The sequence below is a fragment of the Dendrobates tinctorius genome, unplaced genomic scaffold (genome assembly GCF_039654945.1).
Source record: "Dendrobates tinctorius isolate UK_male_01 unplaced genomic scaffold, ASM3965494v1 ptg000085l, whole genome shotgun sequence".
NCBI lineage: Eukaryota > Metazoa > Chordata > Amphibia > Anura > Dendrobatidae > Dendrobates > Dendrobates tinctorius.
The window spans coordinates 7,907,022-7,934,030 of NW_027361753.1; the positions used below are offsets into that span (position 1 = coordinate 7,907,022).

At 42.9% G+C, this 27,009-nt stretch overlaps 1 protein-coding gene across 8 annotated transcripts in view; it reads left to right on the forward strand.

The window, feature by feature from the left end:
- The window catches only part of WDR7 (WD repeat domain 7), a 402,328-nt gene that overhangs the window by 262,224 nt on the left and 113,095 nt on the right, over positions 1–27,009 (forward strand). For all 8 annotated transcript variants that reach the window (XM_073584827.1, XM_073584830.1, XM_073584829.1 and 5 more), the window contains one exon: positions 10,401–10,587. In XM_073584827.1, the coding sequence (XP_073440928.1) occupies positions 10,401–10,587 (187 nt within the window). The remainder of the gene's footprint in view (positions 1–10,400; positions 10,588–27,009) is intronic.

Sequence of the window (27,009 nt, forward strand, 5' to 3'; positions counted from 1 at the left end):
AATCTCCACACACATTAAATCCCCCAACCCCCTCCAAATCTCCCCACACACACAAAATCCCCCCCATCCCCCTCTAAATCTCCCCACACACATTAAATTCACGATCCCGACTCCAAATCTCCCCACACATTAAATCTCCCCCATCCCCTCTCCAAATCTCCCCACACACATTAAATCCTCCATCCCCACTTCAAATCTCCCCACACACATTAAATCCCCCCATCCCCACTCCAAATCTCCCCACACACATTAAATCCCCCATCCCCACTCCAGATCTCCCCACACACAAAATCCTCCATCCCCACTCCAAATCTCCCCACACACATTAAATCCCCCATCCTCACTCCAAGTCTCCCCACACACATTAAATACCCCCACCTCCATGCACTTAATCTTTGGTGTCTTCAGCTCCACTGGAGCACTTAACACCTACCTGTGTCTCTGCAGGGCGGCAAGTAGCGTCAGCAGTGTGATCACATGATCTGATCACGCTGCTCGCATCATTCTGACTTGATGGTCAGAGCCTCAATTGTACCCGCATCTGTATGATGCGAGTACAGTTGAACACTGGGAGCCGCCGCGCTGTAGCTTCTCTGAACCGGCTGTCAGCATGACTGCCAGCTCCCAGTTTGGGGGGTGGCAGAATCCAGCCGTCGGGGGAGACACTGCGGACCGCCGCATTAGGTGGCCCTACTGCGCCCCCCCTGCCGGCTGCACCCAGGCCACATGCCCCTGCTGTTTCACCCCCTAGATACGCCTCTGCCAGAGACAAGGGGTTGGATGTTATACATCGGGGCCAAGGAGCCAAATTTTATACACCAGGGGGTGAGGGGACGAATGTTATACACCAGGGGGTGAGGGGCCGGATGTTATACACCAGAAGGGGAGGAGTTCGGATATTATACACCATGGTGTGAGGAGTCTGATATTATACACCGGGGTGTGAGGGGCCGGATGTTATACACCAGGGGATGAGGGGTCGGATATTATACACCATGGGGTGAGGCGTCTGATGTTATACACCAGGGGCGAGGGGACGGATTTTATACACCAGGGGGTGAGGGGCCGAATGTTATACACCAGGGAGTGAGAGGCTGGATGTTATACACCGGGGGGTGAGAGGCTGGATGTTATAGATCGGATGGCAGTTGGCTGGATCTTGTAGATCAGAGGCAGTGGTCCTGGATGTTTTACACCAGGGACGAGAGGCCGGATTTATTGGCAGTGGCAGTGATTTGGGCATGTGGCTCAGGACTTTTCTCCATAAAGTAGGTGTGAGCGATACTTTGCTGCCTTCCTTGCAGGCTTCCGTAGATCTGACGCCGGTGTTCTCCCATCTGTAGTCGGTGAAGTGTTTTAATTTGTTGCTCTATTTATCACCACATTTGGATATGTAGCCACTTATTACTAATTCATTGCGCTCGCTGCAGTCGTATGAATCATCATACAGCTCAGCACAATTGAAGGCAATGTAATAAGTAATCCCATATGAGCACATTAGTCATTTAAGCAATTCATTAAATTGTGTTCTGCTTGTTTCGTTGCTGCCTGCCCTTACGCCAACCTTCCCCGTTATCTGCACACGCGCACCCGAGCCTTTGCACAATTTCCTTGTGGTCACAATACCACGTTGTAAAGCCTAACTAAACAAAATTCCGCACACTCCTCTGCCTCCGAGATCCAGAGCTTTATTCATCGGCTCTCTCTGGTCCTCGCAGTATTGATTTTGCAGACTGCTGCGTTTTGAACGATTCACATCTCTTATTCTTAAAGGGATTGCTCCATAGTGGACGTTTCTCACCTGTCGATTGTGGCACAACCCTAGGACCCCTTCACGACCCCTGATGAAAATGTACGTTTTTCGTCACGGCGAGAGCGCAGATTTTGTCGGTGCACTGTGTACACTGGCGGAGCATCTTCTAACTATATAGAGAGGTATTTGATAATTAAAGGCGCTTTCCAGGATTAGGAAAAGGTCAATTGTTTGGATTTTTTTTCTATTCTTTTCAGTATCTATGTAGTTATTTCAGCTAAAGAGTCAAATATTCAGGTCAGTTAACGATCCTAAGGGTAGGCCAAGAATGTATAATACCGGACAACCCCTTGAAAGAAGAGGACTAGAGATTTTTCCATGCCTATGGACCCAACAAGTTGCTTTCTAGCATGGCTTCCATTAGGCTTGGCCCACTTGCCAATTTTGTTCATGCAGTTGAAGTTTCCACAGAAAAATCATCAAAAGGATTATTCTCATTTTTCTATCTTCGGGAGTGCACTGCTCCCCCGTTTCCCGATTTCCTTTTTGCCGTGAAGCAGTGCGCTCCTGTTGAGTGACTGTTTTTGATCAGTGGAATGGTTGTGCCTCTTGTCTGAACTATACAGCAAAGGCGACGATCCGGCCAGCTATGGAACTGCACTTGCAAGGTGTGTAGCCAAGAGCTTGTAAGTGCTTCGCTTTTTGTGTAGGAAATGGCCACTTCTGATAGACTGCAGATGTGGCCGGTAACCTAAGCAAGGAGCTGTAAACTACAGAAGTAAAAATCCCTTGTACTTAAGAATGGAGACAAGTTGCAAAGCTGCTTGATTTTTCCATTGATATTGGTGTAAGGCTGGTTTCACATTTGCGTTTTTTAGCGCTGGAAAAAAACGCTAACCTGCGCATGCGTTTTTTCCCCTATCTTTAACATGGGTGCGCATACTTGCGCGCTTGTAAGCGCATGTATGCGATTTTCATGCGCTGCGTTTTTTTGGGGTGTGCGATTGGATTTTCCAGACGCATCATGTTGCATTTTTTGGCCCTGCAAAAAAGCGCATGCGCACATATGCGCACGTTTTGCGCTAAAAAGGGCCATTATAGCCTATGGATGCGCATATGTGCGCACTGGCATGCTCATGTAAGCGTTTTTTTGCATATGCGTTTTTTTTTTTTAACCATGGAATTTAGGGGTTTGAGTTAGAGTTAGGGTTAGTTAAGGGGGTTTAGGGTTAGGGTTAGGGTCAGGGTCAGGGTTAGGGTTGGGTTTTGGGTCAGGGTTAGGGTTTAGTATGGTTTGGTTAAGGGTTAGGGTCAGGGTTAGGGTCAGGATTAGGGTTAAGTATGGTTTTGTTAAGGGTTAGGGTTAGGGTTAGGGTCAGGGTTAGGGTTAGGGTTAGGGTCAGGGTTAGGGTTAGGGTCAGGGTTAGGGTTAAGTATGGTTTTGTTAAGGATTAGGGTCAGGGTTAGGGTCAGGATTAGGGTTAAGTATGGTTTTGTTAAGGGTTAGGGTCAGGGTTAGGGTTAGGGTTAGGGTCAGGGTTAGGGTTAGGGTCAGGGTTAGGGTTAGGGTCAGGGTTAGGGTTAAGTATGGTTTTGTTAAGGATTAGGGTCAGGGTTAGGGTCAGGATTAGGGTTAAGTATGGTTTTGTTAAGGGTTAGGGTCAGGGTCAGGGTTAGGGTTAGGGTCAGGGTCAGGGTTAGGGTTAGGGTTAGGGTCAGGGTCAGGGTTAGGGTTAAGTATGGTTTTGTTAAGGGTTAGGGTCAGGGTTAGGGTTAGGGTTAGGGTCAGGGTTAGGGTTAGGGTTAGGGTCAGGGTTAGGGTTAGGGTTAGTTAGGGTTTAGGGTTTGGGTTAGGGTTAAGTATGATTTGGTTAAGGGTTAGGGTCAGGGTTAGGGTTAGGGTTAGGGTCAGGGTTAGGGTTAGTAAAGTCATGGTTTGGGTAGTGTGAGGGGCCACCTAAAAATGTTGGAAAAAAACGCAAACGCGGTAAAAACGCGCTAAAAACGCATACAAACGCATAAAAACGCTGCGTTTTTTTCATGCATGCTCATAAAAATGCTTGAAAAAAACGCAGCAGTTGTATGCTTATGTATGCGTTTTTTCAATGCGTTTTTTTGCGGGAAAAACGCGCTGCAAAAAAAAGCAAGTGTGAAACTAGCCTAAGAATGACTTTCCTGGGCTTAAGTTTCTGCAATCTCCGATGGCGCCAAGTCGTGCTTCAGTTTTCACCATTTACTGTACTTGTAGGCATGCATGAATTTGCCATTAAATTCAGTTTTGGGGGAAGCACAAAAGTTGATCCACCAACGTTGGCTTCAGAGTTGTACATGCCTCACTGACAGCGTGTCGATCCCCAGTCTCGGCGGTCCGTCCACCGGTGACCAGCACTCCACGATGTCCTTCTTTGCGTGCCTTTCAGCGTATATGTCGATCAGCGTCTAGTGTGATGATTCCTTCCGTTCTCCATGTAGACATGACACCGCAATACTCAGTATTCCACCATCTTCCCTGGGGAATATTGCAGGGTTCCTAATTTAGCTAGCTGGCCGGCGGCGACCTTACCAATAATCTCTGCCTTGAGCGTGACATTTTTGGAGCATAGATACATCTGACAATGGTTTTGTACCATCAAGGAAAATGTGAAAATCCGGTCAGGTTTCCATCTCATGTTGAGATTGCGCTTTCCAGTGGTTTCCTTAGGAAATAACCTTCAATGCTTCTTTTAAATGCCAAGCGAGCCTGTCCTGAGATTTCTCAGAGCGTCCCCCTTTGACCTCTGCAGAGGTCCTGAATGTAAAATGACTTCAGCGAGTGACCCGAGTGTCCTCTCCTCCAACTGCAGAACAGATGATATGAGAGTACAAAGATGAGAGGCGCATGTTACCGATGGAGGCGACCTAATGGGGACCCTCAGCTGCTGTTCATTAATGTCCAGGATTTTTAACCTCGGAAACCTACACACTGCTAACTCCTTTTTGTCTTAAGCTTCTACCATCTTAGTTACCACCCTGTGGTTTTACTACTTTACGCTTCTAATTCTCAAATGACTTGGACAATTAGGTGGCATTATTTTTTTTTTTTTACTTAATTGCATGCATTTTATGCTAAAAAATTATTTTGCAATTAGGTTTAATTAAGAATTGTGCACCATGTGCCTTCTATAGCCGGTGTGCTGCACTGCATGTTGTTAGCCATACAATGAGTTATCTGAGGATCCATCAATGAGCTTGTTCTGACTGGGAGTTTGTAAGGTTTCAAAAAAGATAGATAAAGGCGTTACACACTCTCCCGTTAGATAAGGGACTTCAAACTCAAATATACAGAGAACCAAGATTAAAAGCTTGGACAAAGTCACAGGCCATCCTTGTTATTTAATAAAAAAGTCTACAATTGCGGAAGCTTTTCCTTATCAAATATAACGTTTATCTTTTTCATATGAAAGCAAAGTTAAAGGGGTTGTCCCTTGAACAAAGATCCCGAGAGTTAGATCACATGACCAACGCATTGGTGTTTCCTGGCAGGCAGGGGCACATATCTCCCAACTTTGCAGCCTTTTTCAGGAAATATTCCTCCTATTGAAGCCCCTAGATTGCCCTTTCATTGCCCCCATGCTGACAAAAGTGCCCCAAACACATTATGATGTCACCACAGTGAATTCCTCCACAGTTCTTTCCACATGCCCAGTATGATGACCTTACTGTACACCCCCTGCCTCCCCTGCAAAGTATGATTCCCCAACTCTGTTCACCACCAGTATAATGGGCCCCACATAGTCCTCCATACAGTACAATGGGCACCACACAGTCCTCTATATAGTTTAATACTACCACGTAGTCCTCTGTGCAGTATTATTCCATACAGAATAATGGCCCCACATAGTGCTCCATACAGTATTATGGCCCCACATAGTCCTCCATACAGAATAATGGGCGCCATATAGTCCTCCATACAGTATAATTGATCCCACATAGCCCTTCATACAGTATAATAGGCCCCGCATAGTCCTCCATACAGTATAATCGGTCTCACATAGTCCTCCATACAGTATAATTGGCACCGCATAGACTTCCATACATTATAATGGGCCCTGCATAGTCCTCCATACAGTATAACGGGCACCACATAGTGCTCCATGCAGAATAATGGCCACATATAGTCCTCCATACAGTATAAGTGATCCCGCATAGCCCTCCATACAGAATAGTGGACTCACATAATGCACCATACAGTATAATGGGCCCACATCGTCCTCTTCATACAGAATAATGGGCCCCATATAGTGCTCCATACAGTATAATGGGCCCCATATAGCGCTTATGAGTGGCTTGCACCGTGCAGTGAGCCCTCTGTATTTACTTGCATGCAGTCTTCTCTTTATGGTAGATTTGGATATTGATACGCCGACCTCCTGGAGAGTGTTGTTCACTTGGTTGGCTGTTGTGAAGGGGTTTCTCTTCACCATGGAGACTATTCTGCGATCATCCACCACTGTTGTCTTCCGTGGGCACACAGGTCTTTCTGCATTGATGAGTTCACCAGTGCTTTCTTTCTTTCTCAGGATGTACCAAACTGTAGATTTTGCCACTCCTAATGTTGTAGCAATTTTTCGGATGGGTTTTTTCTGTTTTTGCAGCTTAAGGATGGCTTGTTTCACCTGCATGGAGAGCTCCTTTGACCGCATATTTCCTTCACAGCAAAACCTTCCAAATGCAAGCACCACACCTCAAATCAGCTCCAGGCCTTTTATCTGCTTAATTGAGAATGACATAACGAAGGGATTGCCCACACCTGTCCTTGAAATAGCCTTGGAGTCAATTTTCCAATTACTTTTGGTCCCTTTAAAAACAGGGTGGCACATGTTAAGGAGCTGAAACTCCTAAACCCTTCATCCAGTTTTAATGTGGATACCCTCAAATGAAAGCTGAAAGTCTGAACTTCAACTGCATCTGAATTGTTTTGTTTAAAGTTCATTGTGGTAATGTCTAGAACCAAAATTAGAAAAATGTTGTCTCTGTCCAAATATATATGGACCTAACTGTATATATCTGTATATATCTAGCACAGACATAAAACAAGATGTGTCCTAAACATTAGAAGGGATTGTCTTATCACAGACAACTCCCTTTAATCTAAGAGTCACCTCCCCATTGGCAAACAGCTCATTTTGGTAGAACATTCAGTTGGATAGACCTTTCATATTTACTTCAGTTCAGCAGATCTAGAGATCCTTCTTGATGGTTTCTTTGCTCAGAGAGGATAAAGTAAATGCCATAGGATCCATTATTCACAATAGGTGATGTCACAGCTCACCTCCTCCTCCTGTACAATGACTGATAACCCTTCTAATTGTTGAAAAATATCAGCAATCTCAAGGTTATAAGTCCATCTCCAGAGATCTTGATGTTCCTTTGTCCACGGGGCTCAACATAATCAAGACGTTTACAACCCATGGCTCTGTATCTAATCTCCCTGGACGTGGATGGCCAAGAAAAATTGATGAAAGGTTGCGATGCAGGATAGTCCATATGGTGGATAAGCAGCCCCAATCAAGGTGCAAAGAAATTCAAGCTATCCTGCAGGATCAGGGTGCATCAGTGTCAGCGCAAACTATCCGTCCACATCTGAATTAAATTAAACACTGTAGCAGGAGACCCAGGAGGACCCCATTGCTGACACAGAAACATGCAGCTTGCCCAAATGTAAAGCACATCTTTCTACTGTTTAACAAAAACGGAATGAGGCCTACAAAGAAAAGAACACAATACCTACAGTAAAATATGGTGGAGGTTCAAAGATGTTTTTGAGTTGCATTGTCTGTGTTCAAGGCATCATGAAATCTGAAGGTTACCAAAGGATTTTGGATGGCAATGTAGTGCCCAGTGTCAGAAAGCTGGTTTTGCATCCTAGGTCATCTGTCTTCCAGCAGGACAATGACCCCAAACATACTCAAGAAGCCCCCCAGAAATGTATGGAAACTAAGTGTTGGAGAGTTCTGAAGTAGCAGCAATGAGTCCGGATCGAAACCCCATTGATCACCTGTGGAGAGATCTGACAATTGCTGTTGGGAGTAGATGCCCTCACATATGAGAGACCTGGAGCAGTTTGCAAAAGAGGAGTGGTCCGAAATCCCAGCTGTGAGGTGTAAGAAGCTTGTGGATGGTTATAGGAAACGATTATTTATTCCAAAGGCTGTGCAACCAAATATTAAGTTGAGGGTGCCAACAATTTTGTCTGGTTTATTTTAGGGGGTTTGTGTGAAATTTTGTCCAGTTTGCCTCTTTTTCTTCCATCTTTTAGTGTTGTTCCAATACACCAGGGGTGGGGAACCTTTTTTCTGCCGAGGGCCATTTGGAATTTTATAATAGCATTCGGGGGCCGCATAAAATTATTAATAATGATGAGCGAGTATACTCGTTGCTCGGTTTTTCCCGAGCATGCTCAGGTGTCCTCTGAGTATTTTGGCGTGCTCGGAGATTTAGTTTCTGTCGACGCATTTGCATGATTTATGGCTGCTGGACAGCCTTAATACATGTGGGGATTCCTTAACAAACAGGCATTCCTCACATGTATTCAGGCTGTCCAGCAGCTGCAAATCATGCAAATGCGTCGACAGAAACTAAATCTCCGAGCACGCCAAAATACTCGGAGGACACCCGAGCATGCTCAGGAAAGCCCGAGCAACGAGTATACTCTCTCATCACTCATTAATAACTTAAACATTAGCCAACTATATTTGGTCCCCAATAGGCAGGCAAATGTCTCCATTAGGCAGCACAGGTCCCCAATAGGCAGGCAAATGTCCCCATTAGGCAGCACAGGTCCCCAATAGGCAGGCGAATGTCCCCATTAGGCAGCACAGGTCCCCATTAGGCAGATGAATGGCCCCATTAGGCAGCATAGGTCCCCATTAGGCAGCATAGGTCCCCATTAGGCAGCACAGGTCCCCAATAGGCAGGTAAATGTCACCATTAGGCAGAACAGGTCACCATTAGGCAGCACAGGTCCCCAATAGGCAGGCAAATGTCCCCATTAGGCAGCACAGGTCCCCAATAGGCAGGTAAATGTCACCATTAGGCAGCACAGGTCCCCAATAGGCAGGCAAATGTCCCCAATAGGCAGGCAAATGTCCCCATTAGGCACCACAGGTCCCCATTAGGCAGCACAGGTCCCCAATAGACGGGCAAATGTCACCATTAGGCAGCACAGGTCCCCATTAGGCAGCACAGGTCCCCAATAGGCAGGTAAATGTCCCCATTAGGCAGCACAGGTCCCCAATAGGCAGGCAAATGCCCCCATTAGGCAGCACAGGTCCCCAATAGGCAGGCAAATGTCCCCATTAGGCAGCACAGGTCCCCATTAGGCAGCACAGGTCCCCAATAGGCAGGCAGCACAGGTCCCCATTAGGCAGCACATACTGAACTGGTGTTGGAGTGGTCCAGTGAGTACACAGTGACAGGCTGCGTCTGAAGTAAGTCCCGCTGGCCAGGCCTCCTGGATGGCCCCCAAGCCCCGCACCGCACACACAGCAGCACACGGTCACCACCACACCGGCGGTGACCGGGGTGATGAAGAAGGCAGGCCGCAGACAGAGTGCAGCACAGCTCACACTGGGTAGCGGTGCGCGGTGACTCCTCCAGCTACCCATGATTAGTCGGAATCGGTGCTCGGGGGCCGCTGGGGTCCGGCGGGGTGTGCTCAGTCCCCGTCAGTGCGTGCACGTTTCAGTGTGCGGTATCCGGCAGGCGGGGCTAGGAAGCAGAGCAAGTCCTCCTCTGGCTCCTGCAAGGTACCGGATCGCGGCTCTGGAGTGGCTGCGGGCCGGATCAGATGATATGGCGGGCCGGACATTCACCACCCCTGCCATACACACAAAGGACCAAAAAAAAAGTATATAACAAAAAATGGGGAATTTCAATAATTTTCTGGGAGAAATTCTTAATTTTCTGGAACTATTTCAAGGATGCCAACACTTTCAACCATGACTGTATGTATATACTGCGTCCACGGACTCCCACCAGGGCTCCCGTATATGACGGTAGACATGACTGCAGTGCACTGAGAGCAGATAAATGCAGCCGTTTGGGATTTATTGTGTCCATAAAAGATGTCATGGAGAGCCATGAACTCCTCCTTTGCAAGGTTGGCAATAAATAATCTCCTACGTCCGCATTTCATATACATTTTACGATCCCCTTAAAGCTTGTTTTATCCATACAGTGACGGCCATTGTCTCAGTCAATATTGTATATTGTCACTTCCTTTTTTTTTTGTGGGCCCCTATATATACTTTATTAGATTATGTGTATGTAGCGGTAGCTATAGGGTGAGCAGGGAGACTTTCTTACCTGTCTTTTTGGCTTCACATGTCCAAGTAATAAGCAGCACAAGATGGCAAACATTGGGGAAAAAAAAAAAAAAAAATGTTTTTCAGTACTCTGTCTGGAGATGTTTATGCTATAGGTGTCTATGTGGCCACCCAGTGGTTGTGATGTGAATTGCACCCTGTTGAGAGTTTTACCTGCATGTCAACATGATGTATTACATTTTTGTTGGAGTTTTTATCGAATTTTGAGCAGCGGTGATGGTGGTACATCTGATGAGTCCTAGAGGACTGTAAAGGCTATATGTCTTCTCTTTTTTTCCCAGGCAAGGCTCTGACTTTCCTGCTACTGCAGCCCCCCAGCCCCAAGCTCCCTCCTCACAGCACCATCCGCCGGACTGCTATTGATCTGATTGGACGAGGCTTTACCGTCTGGGAACCGTACATGGACGTTTCGGCCGTTTTAATGGGTCTTCTGGAGCTCTGCGCAGATGCCGAAAAGCAGCTCGCCAAGTAGGTTCTCCATTGTATGGTCAATGCCTTAAAATCACTTTCATAATGGCGTCCGTGAGGGGGTCCATCATTTGCTGGATTGCCAGGTTTGGGGAAGTAAATCATGGGGTATGTCGTTTTAACCCTTTAATGACCCAGTGCCCGGAATCCTAAAATAAGCAGACAACCTGAGGGGATAGTACTGGACCACTCGTCCAGTATTATATCTCATATAATTGATATGTTATTGTAATATATAAAGAAGAAAATATTCTAAAAAAGCATGAAAAAAAAGTACATATATATTTTCTTATGTGCGGTATACCGGGTGGTTGGCTGGAAAAATTCTGCATATTTTCCTAAAGGCAACATGTTCTACTCACAATACGGCATTTTTTTCATGCAGTTTTCATTATGCCACTCTGTAGGCAAAGGACGAAGAGGTGAGGATAAAGCAAATAATAATAATCCTCCCCCTAATTATAAATGAAAATTAGGAAAAAGTAGGAGTGAAAAAAGAAAAAAAAAAAAAGATCACTGCAAGATCAGACTGCACAGGGTTTGTTTGCAGTCTGTTACCAAGACGACACATACGTCTGCCTGAGAGCTGTATACACAGACTAATGATTTATTTATTTATTTATTTTTTTCAATCAACACTGCTTGAAAGGGGTTGCTGCAATTTGCATCTTGGATGCATTGAAACAATGGAAAAAAAAATGTATGTGTGTGTGTGTGTATATATATATATATATATATATATATATATATATATATATATATATATATATATATATATATATGAGACCCCCATCCATCCCAGAGAAGTGGTTATGACATGTCCCCTCAGAATGAAGAGGTCGCCATACATGCCACCACTCTGTTTACACGTTTTAACGTATTTTTCTGGCAGTCAGATAGATAATGAATGATCGTGGTGGTGCACATGTGCGGCCAACACTACATTTGAATGATACATTTCAGAACCCCCGTTCCCATCGCTGGGGGGTCTCAGAGATGGGACCCGCACCGACCTGTTTTTAATGGTGGGAATAACCCTTTAATGAGATTGGAAATCCAGTTTAATTCTTGCGTGAACCTGGACTCATAGGGGAGGGTGTGCCAGTTTCAGGTAACCCCTTTTCCCCGATTGCAGTTTGTAAAAAAAAAAAAACTGTGCTTTTCTCATCCTCCTTGGGCCTGCTGCTGCTGCTGCCAGTGTTTTTTATTGTCTGCAGTGCTGACATCGTGTCAAGAGCGCTGCGGACAATCAGTGAGTGTAAAGAGCTGGACTATAAGCTGATGCACATGCACAGTGGAAGAGCATGTTCACACTGTGGCCATTTCACAGACAAAACTCAAGAAAAAGATTGAAAAAATGAGCAAATACCCTGTAGTAAATAAATAGTAATAGTACATGTAGTAACATTGGGGACTTGGTTAACACTGTTTTGATTTAAAAAATAAAAAAACATAAAAACCATCCCACTGCGACAAGGTGACCCATCGGGATGGTTGTGGCCCTCCTTTATGAGACAGATATTTCACCTATATAGCTTCCCATGGGTGGGTGTCTCAAGCAGGACCCTTCCTGCTCTGACCTTTTTCACATTGAGTTCAGCTGAAACAAGGTAAGGTTTTAACACTACAGACAGGATAGGACCATCCCGATGGGTTCACCTTGGCGCGGTGGTTATGGGTTTTATGCTTTTTTTTACTGACATGTACTATTAGTTATTTACTTGCTGTAGGGAATATTTAGTGAGTTTAGCCGGTCTACCCCAGTTGAAAACTGCTGAGCGCACTGATTGGCAGCAGCGCTATGAACGTGATGTCAGCGCCGCAGTCAGTAAGACACCGGGAGTGGCACCGCAAACTCGGTTCAAGATCTGAGGAGGGTGAAAACGTTTTTGTTTTTTTAAATCAAGCAGCAGGAGGGGAAAAAAGTTTTCCGAAATTGGAAAAACATTTCTAAAAAAAAAAAATTAAATAAGAAAATATTGCCAGATACTGTGACCACGCAGAAAAATAAAGACTGTAATCCGCAGAATCCCGGCACTCGGAAGACCAGAACCTCTCAAAAATTCACAAACCAGGAACAAGAGGGAATAAAGTCCAATTTCTGTTTATTTTTCCACCTTACAAAAGTTTACAAAGCCGGCGAATCGTGTGCCGGAGGGACGCTATTTCCTACCAGCTCCCCCAACACGGCGACCGCAGAGAGGCTGCTGGTCCCAGCATGGAGCCGATGTTGGATGAACTCTGCCGCTTCTTATCTTATCTGCAGTTTTCAGCAGTCATTTTATCTGCTGCGTGCACTTATTCTTCACAGCCACCACCACAATGCCGGCTATAAAGGAATATGTCACATGTAGAGCCGCCACTAATGGGGAAGAGTAGGGATTCCCTCCTGCTCTTCTGGCTTCAAGGCACCAGAGATGATGCTAATCCGAATGGCAGACGACTCGCAGCTCCCCCCAATATTACAAGACACAGAAGTACTCCCCTCAGAAGGAGCCGAAAAGTCACAAAGTAGGGAGGAAAATATGTCTTACACACCTCTAAGATGCTGCAGAACCTCCTAATACACCTCTGCTGCTACAAAACCTCCTATTACACTTCTGCTGCTGCAGAACCTCCTAATACACCTCTGCTGCTGCAGAACCTCCTAATATACCTCTGCTGCTGCAGAACCTCCTAATACACCTCTGCTGCTGCAGAACCTCCTAATACACCTCTGCTGCTACAAAACCTCCTATTACACGTCTGCTGCTGCAGAACCTCCTAATACACCTCTGCTGCTGCAGAACCTCCTAATACACCTCTGCTGCTGCAGAACCTCCTAATACACCTCTGCTGCTGCAGAACTTCCTAATACACCTCTGCTGCTACAAAACCTCCTATTACACGTCTGCTGCTGCAGAACCTCCTAATACACCTCTGCTGCTGCAGAACCTCCTAATACACTTCTGCTGCTGCAGAACCTCCTAATACACCTCTGCTGCTGCAGAACCTCTTAATACACCTCTGCTGTTGCAGAACCTCCTAATACACCTCTGCTGCTGCAGAACCTCCTAATACACCTCTGCTGCTGCAGAACCTCCTAATACACCTCTGCTGCTGCAGAACCTCCTAATACACCTCTGCTGCTGCAGAACCTCCTAATACACCTCTGCTGCTGCAGAACCTCCTAATACACCTCAGCTGCTGCAGAAGCTCATTATACACTTCAGCTGCTGCAGAACATCATAATACACCTCAGCTGCTGCAGAACCCCAAAATACACCTCAGCTGCTGCAGAGCCCCAAAATACACCACAGCTACTGCAGAACCCCATAATACACCTCAGGTGCTGCAGAGCCTCATTATATGCTCCTCAGCTGCTGCAGAAGCTCATAATACACCTCCATTAATTCAGCCATAATCTGTAAGGCTACGACATAAGATCGCCACTTCATCGCTGCTACAGCGATACTGATTTTGGGGGGTCCGTAATTCTACTGCACCAGACTGTCAGAAGAATTAATTCCCTGCTGGATTTCTTCTCAGCCACATTGGCCGCCATTAGTTACCTCTGATGGAGCGACATAGCGCTGCCTCAAGTCGCCATGTATAAATTGTTTAAGAAAAATGCAATCCTTTCTCCGATACAGAAATGGACAAGATGTGAAAAAAATGGATAAAGGGGTAAAAAAAAATTGTGAAAAATAATAATTTTAAGAAAATATAACATTACCTGTTAAATCTCTGCTATCCGCCCATTGAGTTCGCTCGGCATTGTAAACCATTTTCAGCTGTGTGGGGATCCACTCATGTGCCGACACAATCGCGGGGTGCCGAGGACCTACTGACGATCCCCTGCACCACCGTGTTAGTGCAGCCTGTGCATGGACTTCATAGGGGAGTGTTAATTTCACATTAATCAGGGCTTGTTCACACACAGCTTCTTCAATGCATTTTTTTTGTTTTTCTCCTGGACACCAAAAAAATACAACATTTTGCTGTAACTGAAAAGTGCATGAGATTTCTAAAATCTCAGCCCAAGAGTTCATTTTTATGTTTTTTTTTCACCTCTTGTGCATTTTTTCAAAAACACAGCATGTGAATTATTTTATCATTTTTACCGTAGTTTTTCCCTGTAGAAAGGAAAACGGCTCAGCGTTCAAAAGCACATTAAAAAAAGCTTGTAATTTACCATGTGGATTCCAGGCCAAAGTTGGTGTTTTTATGTCTGCAGAAAAAAAAAATGTATCAAAAACACAACCTGGAGACCTCTGTTGGGACCCCTCGAGGTCCATGTTACATGCTGCAGGATTTGAAGGCGGAAGGGGAGGCACAAAATTATTACAGTTTATGTATAGTACAAGTGATCAAACGACCTATTCACATTCCACGAGGGAGTCAGAAAAAAAATAATGTGCAAAATGGTCTCACAAATATTAGTAAACAATGCTTAAAAAAAAAAAAATCTTTTTTTTTTTTTTTTTCGTAGCTGGAATCTGCACCTCCATAAAACTCCTATCAAAATATGAAAATATTTTATTTAGCGGTTTCATTTTTTTTTAAAAAAAAGAAAAATTAATCAGGATTTCAACTTTTCGGTCACTGCATCACTATTAAAAATTAAAAAAGTGATTGAAACGTCGTAGATACCCCCAAGCATACATATCCGATAAAAAAAAAAAAATAATAAATTCTTTGACCTCAATAAAAAAAATGCCCTGGAAAGCTCCATGGATGGGAAAAATGAAAAAAAAAAAAGAGGGATCCCGGATAATAGCATCACAAAACAAATTCTTTATTTTTTACCAATTTTTTATTTTTTTATTTTTATTAATACAACTTATTTTTTAGTTTGCCATTCCTGTAATTTCCCCGAATTGGAGAATCACTTTGCAGGATCATCTTTATCACACAATAAGCACTGTAAAAATGAAACCCAAAATAATGTGCAAATTGCCTCTTGAGAGAAAAAGAGGACTTGCACTCTATAGCACCACCTGTTGGTAGTAGCGATCCTACAGGTGGCGCTATAGAGTTCAAGTCCGTTTTTTCTCTGAAGAGGCAATTTGCACATTATGTTCCCAGAGGAGCATTGCACGGCGAATAAGCCTCCTTACCTTGACAAGCCAGAGCTTCTCCACAGGGAGAAACCTTACCCCTTAGACCCAAAATAATGGTGTTTTTTTTGTTTGTTTTTTTTTATGCCAATTTCACCTATTTTTAGATTTTTTTTTTTTTTTCCCCGTTCTTCATACATATGAAACATCGAGGGGTGGAAAAAATAATGAAGCTGTGACTCGCTGAAGACAGAGGAAAAAAAAACAAAGGTGCAAAAATGGCAAATTCCCAGGTTGGAAGGAGTTAATAAAGATCATTTCATTTCCCGTTAGTCGATTATTTCCTATTTTACCGTTATCAGCAGTGATACATCAGTGATCTGTGGCTACGGTGTGTTTACATCATCTGTTAGATTAATCGATCGGCGTGAAGTCTTCCCTTTATCTCATCACTGTTTTAATGCTGCTGCTCGGTCCCTTCGCCATGCTTTACACTGCAGGGAGAAGTGTAGGGTAATGCGGATTTTAGCTTTCTCAAAGGATGATCTTGCAGTTCCCCCCGGTATTCTCACTACCGTGGTGACCCTGCCTCCCTCCAGCTTAGGAAATGTCGTTACGAGGTCATAATTCTCCATTTCCGTCCCTTACGCTATCACTTGGGTTGATCTTCCGTATAATAGTTAGGTGCGGAATTAATTTAGGTTTGTCTTTGGGGAGCTGCTGTCGCCCTGCGTCATCACTCGTACATGTAACACAACATCAGGATGTCGTACGTCCCAATACTTATAGCTTGTGCTTTCAGATCCGTCTCTACAATCGTATTCCCGTCCAGCGGAGTCATATGTGACCGCATTATCCAATGTATGGTTTGTAGGACCGAGACGGAAATAACCCCCAGAGTCAATGGCAGATTGTGCACCTCTCTCCTGTGGAGAGTTATCTCTTATGTGCAGGTTCCTCTCTCCAGTAGAGTGTCAGCTCTTATGTGCAGGGTCCTCTCTCCTGTAGAGTGTCATCTCTTATGGGCAGGATCCTCTCTCCTGTAGAGAGTCATCTCTTATGTGCAGGTTCCTCTCTCCAGTAGAGTGTCAGCTCTTATGTGCAGGGTCCTCTCTCCTGTAGTGTGTCATCTCTTATGTGCAGGGTCCTCTCTCCTGTAGAGTGTCAGCTCTTATGTGCAGGGTCCTCTCTCCTGTAGAGTGTCAGCTCTTATGTGCATGGTCCTCTCTCCTGTAGAGTGTCAGCTCTTATGTGCAGGGTCTTCTCTCCTGTAGAGTGTCGGCTCTTATGGGCTGGGTCTTCTCTCCTGTAGAGGGTCAGCTCTTATGTGCAGGGTCTTCTCTCCTGTAGAGTGTCAGCTCTTATGGGTAGGGTCCTCTCTCCTGTAGAGTGTCAGCTCTTATGTGCAGGGTCCTTTCTCCTGTGGAATGTCAGCTCTTATGTGCAGGGTCTTCTCTCCTGTAGAGGGTCAGCTCTTATGTGCAGGGTCTTCTCTCCTGTAGAGTGTCAGCTCTTATGTGCAGGGTCCTCTCTCCTGTAGAGGGTCAGCTCTTATGTGCAGGGTCTTCTCTCCTGTAGAGTGTCAGCTCTTATGTGCAGGGTCCTCTCTCCTGTAGAGTGTCAGCTCTTATGTGCAGGGTCCTCTCTCCTGTAGAGCGTCAGCTCTTATGGTCAGGGTCCTCTCTCCTGTAGAGCGTCAGCTCTTATGGTCAGGGTCCTCTCTCCTGTAGAGTGTGTCCGCTCTTATGTGCAGGGTCAGCTCTTATGTGCAGGGTCTTCTCTCCTGTAGTGTGTCCGCTCTTATGTGCAGGGTCTTCTCTCCTATAGCGTGTCAGCTCTTATGTGCAGGGTCTTCTCTCCTGTAGTGTATCCGCTCTTATGTGCAGGGTCTTCTCTCCTATAGCGTGTCAGCTCTTATGTGCAGGGTCTTCTCTCCTGTAGTGTGTCCGCTCTTATGTGCAGGGTCTTCTCTCCTATAGCGTGTCAGCTCTTATGTGCAGGGTCTTCTCTCCTGTAGACAGTCAGCTCTTATGTGCCGGGTCCTCTCTCCTGTATAGAGTCAGCTCTTATGTGCAGAGTCCTCTCTCCTGTATAGAGTCAGCTCTTATGTGCAGAGTCCTCTCTCCTGTGTCTCCTCCTTTTGCTGTAAAGAGTTAATATTTTAGTCTCCAGTGGGATCGTGTGTTATCGGGTCAGATCTGACTGTGATTTGATAAGGTGATAGGAGACTCTCTAGTTCTCCCTCTTGTGTGACTGAAGATACCACATCACCGACGGATAAGCGAATTTGAAGTTTCCTACAAGATACATGCAACCGCTGAGGTCAAGGAGGGGGATTTTTTCGTTTTTGTTGTATCTTCAGAATTCTTCATATTTCCATCGGTGAAACCTGCATTCACCTTTGAGCTTTCCCAGTTCATCTTTATGATGGTTACAAGTCTCTGACAATGAGTTTATTACACAGCGATCTCCTATAATCTATAGTGTGTACTTTCGATAATCCATTAATGATGGGACTAGCGAGGTCCCGAATTATTGCATGCATTGATAAAGCCATACTAAAGAAGTGGTTTATCTGTTGGTGAAGAGGTCCATAACTTTGGTGCTTGGCATACTTCATGGCATTTCTATTTCCTCTGGTTCCAAGTGATAGATGTGACTCAGTGCAATGGCTCCGAGTGGTAGATGTGGCACACTGCTATGGCTCCAAGTGGTAAATGTGGTGCACCGCTATGGCTTCAAGTGATAGATGTGGCACATCGGTATGGCTCAGAGTGATAGATGTGGCACACCGCTATGGCTCCGAGTGGTAGATGTGGCACACCGCTATGGCTCCGAGTGGTAGATGTGGCACACCGCTATGGCTCAGAGTGATAGATGTGGCACACCGCTATGGCTCCGAGTGGTAGATGTGGCACACCGCAATGGCTAAGAGTGGTAAATGAGGCACACCGCAATGGCTAAGAGTGGTAGATTTGGCTCACCGCTATTGCTCCGAGTGTTAGATGTGGCACACCGCTATGCCTCCGAGTTTTAGATGTGGCACACCGCTATGGCTCCGAGTCGTAGATGTGGCACACCGCTATGGCTCCGAGGGGTAGATGTGGCACACCGCTATGGCTCCAAGGGGTAGATGTGGCACATCGCTATGGCTCCGAGTGGTAGATGTAGCACACCGTTTCACAAGGGAATGTCACTCAGTTCCTAGTCTCAGGATTATGGTGTGGGGTAACATCATGCACAGTAACCGGAGCCCTCTAGTCCTAGCTCCAGGTACAATAACAGTTTGGATTTACATTGATTTGGTGGTGGAACCAGTGATACAGCTATTTCTCAAAAGTGTCCCAAGAGGTGTTTTTCAAAACAACAACTCCAGTCTGCATGTTCCATATACTACTGTGAGCAACCTGCGTGGCTTAAATATACTCGCATCATCTACAGTGTCTCTAGACTTGCCTCCTATCAAGCACATCTGGGACGTCATTGGTCGACGATTTCACAGGAGCTGCCAGCAGAGGATCTTGATGAGTTGACCACATACATTCAGAGGCAGAACCTTCCTCAGACAACCATTAACCTCACTGATAGCAGCTGAGCCTGTTATTGCTGGGATTTCTGCACTTGGCTCATACTACAGACCGAATAAATCCAGAGGTTTTGAAAATCTTTCCATTTTTTCAGAATTTGCAGAACAGTGAACAAATCCATCCTTTTTGGTGTTGCAATTTCATTGCATTTGGAATGCACTTCCCAGGTCAATACGATTAGTCCCCAATCCCCACAATTTTAAGCGTGCCCTGAAAACGCATTTATTCAGACTGGCCTATCGCCTCAACACATTAACCTAATCTATCCCTGTGTGGCACAGCCAAAAGTTTTACCATAACCAGATTTCCCGCATCATGTTCCCACATGCTTTATGCATCCATTAGCCCTCTGTGTCTGTACTGTTACACACTTAACATTATGGCTGGTCCATACAATCAGAGCAACTGTTACCACCCACCTTTCGTGTCTACCTCTTTCCTCATAGACTGTAAGCTTGCGAGCAGGGCCCTCATTCCTCTTGGTATCTGTTATAATCTATGTGATTATTGTTATGCTGTAATGTCTATTGTCTGTACAAATCCCCTCTGAAATGTAAAGTGCTGCGGAATATGTCGGCGCTATAGAAATAAAATTTATTATTATTATTATTATGTTGTGAAATGTAGATAGAGGTTGGTTCTAGTTTATTATTTGTAAGAGGGACCAACAGCCAAAACCCTTAATGACACAAATCTTTTTTTTTTTTTTTATTTGGTTATTTTTTTATATTATGTTTTTGTGCGCTTATGGTATTTTGTTTATAGAGAGTGGAAGGGATGACATAAATGTATAAATAGTTTATTTTTTAACCTCTTATTGCCATCAGTCTTACTATTACGCCAATGGCAGTATCCCCCACTTTTTAGGAGGGCTCCGGCGGTGAGCCCACCTCAAAGCTGGGACATCTTAGCTGTTTGAACAGCTGACTTGTGCCTGCAATTACGATCCGCCCGCTGTTATTAGCTAGTTAAATGCCGCTGTCAAACTCTGACAGCGGCATTTAACAAGCACTCCCGGCCAGATATATGCGCATCGCTGACCCCCGTCACATGATCGCGGGTTACCGGTGTGTCAGCATGACAACCAGAGGTCTCCTTGAGACCTCTATGGTTGTTGATGCCGGATTGATATGAGCGCCACCCTGTGTTCGGCGCTCATAGCAAGTCTGTAATTCTGCTACATAGAGGCAATCTGATCATCACCTCTATGTAGCAGAGCCGATCGGGCTATGGCAGCTTCTAACCTCCTATAGAGACTATTGAAGCATGCCAAAAGTAAAAAGAAAATGTTTTTAAAAATATGAAATTTTTAAAAAAAAAAAATAAGGTTTAAATCACCCCCTTTCATCTCATTCAAAATAAAATAAAATAAAATCAAACCTACACATTAGGTATTGCTGCGTTCAGAATCACTTAATCCATCAATAAGAAAAAGGATTAACCCGATCGCTAAACGGCGTAGTGAGAAAAGAATCAAAACGCCAGAATTCTGTGTTTTTGGTCGCCGCGACATTGTATTAAAATGCAGTAGTGGACGATCAGAAGAACGTATCTGCACCAAAATGGTATCATTAGAAACGCCAGCCCAGCACGCAAAAAATAAGCCCTCGCCCGAACCTAGATCACGAAAGATGGAGACGCTACGGGTATCAGAAAATGGCACAATTTTTTAATTTTTTTTTTAAATTTTTTTTTTAAGCAAACTTTGGAATTTTTTTTCACCACTTAGACAAAAAAGAACCTAGACATGTTTGGTGTCTATGAACTCGTAATGACCTGGAGAATCATAATGGCAGGTCAGTTTTAGCATTTAGTGAACCTAGCAAAAAAAGCCAAACAAAAAACAAGTGTGGGATTGCACTTTTTTTTGCAGTTTCACCACACTTGGAATTTTTTTTCCCCTTTTTGCGTATCCGACATGGTAAAACCAATGGTATCTTGGTTATCAAAAGCACAACTCGTCTTGCAAAAAATAAGCCCTCACTCGGCCATATTGATGGAAAAATAAAAAAGTTATGGCTCTGGAAAGAAGGGGAGCGAAAAACGAAAGCGAAAAACCGAAAAAAGTTCCGGTCATGAAGGGGTATCTGTTCCGCTTACATTGAAATTGACAAAAAAAAAATTTGAAACAATTTTACGGGCATTTTTTTTTTCTTTCAACATTGTTTTCACGCTGGCCTGTAATGTACAGTGTCACCCATCTGTTGTGTGTACCTGCCTCTATGTAAGTGGTTACAGGGATCATTTCGAGGATGACCTTTCGTTCACTTTTTGTCTAGAATAGAAGATCGTACAATGGTTGTAGGAATCGTTCCTGCCCGGACACACCGGAATATAATTTACTCTAGTAATTCTGCAGTCGTTACATGTCAATTCTTTCTGCGAATTTGAAACCGCAGCAAATCCGCACGGAAAAATCCGCTGCGGATCCGCAGCAGAATCCACAGCGTGTGCGCACACCCTTAAGCGTTTCCATTGAGCATTTAGATGCTTGAGTTCATCCCAAGTAGAGCAGAAAAAGGGAGATGTCTCGGGTCAATATACCTTCAGCATAGATCAGATATTGCTTACTAGTAAATATGGATTTTTTTTTTTTTTAATAGGCACCACATTGCTTGGAAAATATAAAATAATAATTATAAAAAAATTATAATACAAAAAATGTAATAACGCAAACCCTTAACTTTTATCAGATTAACCTATTTCCACGTAATTTTATTTGTCTTTGGTTATTTTTATTATATATAAATAATATAACTTTATATCAGATACAGTAATAATAAAGAATACATGTATAAATAACAAGAGAAATTGTATAGTATATGCTTGGAACTCACAATAGACACGTGATGACAGAAGTAAACCGCAGGAAATGTGCATTTTTTTTCGCATTCTATCTTTTTTTTTTTTTTAAATGAACAGAAATCTTTAATAGTGAACATGATGGAAACAGGTCTTTTATCTGTTTATTGTTGCTTTTTTTCTTCACAATTATAGAATAGTAAACATGATGGAACACCAGTTCCTTTATTTATTTTAAATAAATGAACACAAATATATGATAGTAAACACAATGGGACACCAGGTCCTTGATCTAGTTGTTTTTTTTTTTTTATTATTATTATTATATCTATATGAACACAAATCTTTAATAGTAAATATGATCGAACACCAGGTCCTTTATATACTTTAGGTTTTTTTTTATTTATTTTTTTTTACCAAATTAACCCAGATATATAATAGTAAGCATGATGCACCAGGTTCTTTATCTATTTCTTTTTTCTTTTTTTTAAATAAATTAGCAGAATTATAAAATCGGAATCATGATGGAACAGCAAGTCCTTCATTTATTAAAAAAATAAAGGATTTGGTGTTCCATCATAATTTATATAAAAAGGAAAAAACTGGATAAAGGACCTAGTGTTCCATTATGTTTACTAATCAGGATTTCTGTTTATTTATTAAAAAATAATCAAATCTAGCATAATAAACATGACAGATCCTTTTAGCTATTTTTTTTCTTTACTATTCTACATTTGTTGTTTATTTAATAAACATGATAGAATACCAGGTCCTTTTATCTAGATTTTTTTTTCTTTGTTTTTTAGCATTGATTTTTTTTTTTTATATGAATTTCATTTACAATTTGCCATCACATTTGTTTATTTTAGGCAGATTTATATTGATTTCTTATTGATTATTCCTCTACCTCCTTTCGTCTTCTGTGCTTTGCCTGAATCTTTTAAGTAACGTTTTTCTGATTGGTCATTTTACAGTTTTCTGTATGATGCATATTATCACCAGGTCCGTTCCCAATCCACTCTCCATCCCGGCCACCCTACTGCTGCTGTGATTTTTCCATCTGCATATATTGGAGATAGATTCTAAGAAGGCAGCCGTTCCTTTTTTTTTTTTTTGCACCTTTCGCTGTGTCTTAGGGCAGCAGATCTTTTTTTTTTTTTTTTCTCCATAAGTAAATTTTAATCTTTCTGTTACATCCTCACCTGTCAGAAAGATTAGTATGCCTCTCAATTCGTGAATAAATGAATGTATGAGCTTGCAGCCTTGAGAAGCCCCGGGCAATGTTCATCATGATAAATTGCATAATAAGCGAGAAAGTGTTTGCTTATTAATCCATAACAAGATTTAGATTGAAAATGCTCTCTTACATCCCTGACAGGTACAGTAGTGACAGCGAAAAAAAATATATAAGTGGGGGGAGAGAAGTGGAGTCACAATGTGTGCACAGGGGTGAAGCGTGCATTCTCCCCTCCCCGGCGCCCTCCTGCTGTGCTGCCCCCTTTGGTGCACGTATACAATAACCGTGCACAGCTGCCTGGCTTCTGCTCTGGTGTGAAGCATGCTTTATGGAGAAGCGCGGCAGCCTTTTCTTCTCCAATCCCCCCCCCCCGCTCTCTGCTATATATTGATGGAGAGACAGAGAATAAAATAAGTGTGCCTTTGCTGGGGAATTTTTCTTCACTCCCTTAAAAATATATATATATATTTTTTTTTTTTTCTTGAAAAGAATCACGTATTTATGTACATGAGGCTAATTTTACTGCATTTCCTAAATACAAATTTTTTTTTTCTGGCAAAAATTACAAAATATAAGATTTTTTTTTTTCCAGGAAAAGTATGATGGATACGCTAAAAAGTTATCCATTTTGTTGATTTTGTCATTTTTTTTTTTTCCTGATTCTTAGACCCATTCAATTTTATTTATTTTTATTTTATTTTTCTTACTAAAGATTTTTTTTCCTGATTCCTGTAAACCATTCAATTTTTTTATTATTGCCTTAACTTTATTTTATTTTTTTTCTATTTTTCTTTTTCCTGATTTCTGGACCCATTCAATTTTATGTACTAATGATTTATTTTTGTTTTACTATTTTTTCCCTTCTTCCTGAACCCATTCAGTTTTATTTATTGATTTATTTTTATTTTATTTTCTTTTACTATTTTTTTTTATGGATTCCTGGATCCATCAATTTTATTTATTTGTTGATTTATTTTTTTATTTTTTTTTTTACTATTTTTTTGTGTTTTCCTGATTTTTGGACCCGTTCAATTTTATGGATTTATTTTTATTATTTTTTTTTACTATTTTTGGTTTTTTTCCTGATTCCTGGACCCATTCAGTTTTATTTATTTTATTTCTACTACTTTTTTTTTTTTGTTTAGACCAAGCTATGTCCTTGTTGGTTGGTGTGAAGTTTTTCTATAGTTCTTTTTTGGGATCCATTTTTTATAAGTTGTCCCACCCCCCCCCCCCCCCCCCCCCCCGATTCCCGGATCCATTTATTTTCATTTATTTTACTATTATTTTTTTGCTTTAGAAAAAGCTATGTAATTGTTGGTTGGTTTAAAATATTTCTATAGTTCTGTTTTTCTGATCCTTTTTTTACGAGATGTTTTTTTTTCTTGATTCCTGGATTAATTTAATCATAATTTTTTTATAGATTTTTTTCAATCTAATTTTTGTGTAGAATGGTTTGTTATATATCAGAATAACAAATAGAACAAAAAAATTAACAAAAAATGCTGGAAGATATTTTGCTATAGGGTTATCTTTGTTATTGTGTACCTCCTACTGTAAATGTCCGGTTTCGCTGCTGGTAGGTCATGGTCAATAATAGAAATGTGGCCCAGGGCATCACAACATTTTCTTTTTTTTCTATGTACTATCTAGTCCTTTTTTTTGTTTTTAGTGTAAAGGGATTGTCTATGATGAAGACTTAAGTGGGCTAGAAGAAGATGCAATAAAATAAGACAGGAAGCATTAATTACCTCCTTACATCCCTGCCCCCTCTGCACTTTTTGGCAGCCTTTGATTGCAGAGATGTTGTGTCATGGACACAATTGACCGCTGCAAAATAAACCCTGGCATCAGTGGTCACACTGAGAGAGGGAGCCATATGAGGTCAGTGCGATCCCCCTCCTAAATGTTGATGCTTGATGTGGCTAGATAGACAAAGATGGTGGTGGAGGGGCTGTATCTGGGAGCTTAGGTGTTAGCGGGGGGTGGAGGAAAAATGAGGCAGGAAATATAGGGATTGGAACTAGACCAGGTGTTATAGGTGGGTGACGTTGCGAAGGTAAAAGATGAGGGAATCTTTAACATGGGTTTCACAACTCTTGAGCTCCAACACTGACATGAGCTTATGGCTCAGGCTATTTAGCTGGTTCAGTGGCAAGCTATGGCCATACGGCTTATTCTCATAATGGCGCTGATTTGGAGCATGTTGGGGTTCTTGGTTTTGGCCAAAACGAAATAAGCTGGTTGGCCATAGTGTGTTAGCGAAACCCTTTTAGTGTTCGTTTAGTTGGTATTGAGGAGGAGAAGCATGTGCCCTCTTTATGATTGCACTTTGTTGATATTTGCTCTGAGGGATGGGGGGAATGCTTGCTCTGGTCTCTGTATATTTTGGGGTCAGCGCTGGAAGGAGGCCGAGACTTGTATTTCCATAGCGGCCAGCACCCATGATTGTTTCGCTCCGTGACTGCATCTCAGTATGACTGACAGTATTCACACATCAGAACCGGAGCAAATGGAATAAACATTCATTCCGAATCATATTTATCTGTAATAATTGAGTAGAGAAGTTTGGATTCATTCAATGTAGAAAAATTGTATCAGTAACTGACTTACTACCATTGTCTGACAGCCCGGGTCACAGCCTGCATGGCAGTTCATACCAGCACCAGGCTAAACATGTCCATGTTGTCTGTCTTTGTTTTATTTATTTTTTTTAATTCTTGGGAGAAGCATACAGTGGGGCAAAAAAGTATTTAGTCAGTCAGCAATAGTGCAAGTTCCACCACTTAAAAAGATGAGAGGCGTCTGTAATTTACATCATAGGTAGACCTCAACTATGGGAGACAAACTGAGAAAAAAAAATCCAGAAAATCACATTGTCTGTTTTTTTTCCTTTTATTTGCATATTATGGTGGAAAATAAGTATTTGGTCAGAAACAAAATTTCATCTCAATACTTTGTGATATATCCTTTGTTGGCAATGACAGAGGTCAAACGTTTTCTGTAAGTCTTCACAAGGTTGCCACACACTGTTGTTGGTATGTTGGCCCATTCCTCCATGCAGATCTCCTCTAGAGCAGTGATGTTTTTGGCTTTTCGCTTGGCAACACGGACTTTCAACTCCCTCCAAAGGTTTTCTATAGGGTTGAGATCTGGAGACTGGCTAGGCCACTCCAGGACCTTGAAATGCTTCTTACGAAGCCACTCCTTCGTTGCCCTGGCGGTGTGCTTTGGATCATTGTCATGTTGAAAGACCCAGCCACGTTTCATCATCAATGCCCTTGCTGATGGAAGGAGGTTTGCACTCAAAATCTCACGATACATGGCCCCATTCATTCTTTCATGTACCCGGATCAGTCGTCCTGGCCCCTTTGCAGAGAAACAGCCCCAAAGCATGATGTTTCCACCACCATGCTTTACAGTAGGTATGGTGTTTGATGGATGCAACTCAGTATTCTTTTTCCTCCAAACACGACAAGTTGTGTTTCTACCAAACAGTTCCAGTTTGGTTTCATCAGACCATAGGACATTCTCCCAAAACTCCTCTGGATCATCCAAATGCTCTCTAGCAAACTTCAGACGGGCCCGGACATGTACAGGCTTAAGCAGTGGGACACGTCTGGCACTGCAGGATCTGAGTCCATGGTGGCGTAGTGTGTTACTTATGGTAGGCCTTGTTATATTGGTCCCAGCTCTCTGCAGTTCATTCACTAGGTCCCCCCGCGTGGTTCTGGGATTTTTGCTCACCATTCTTGTG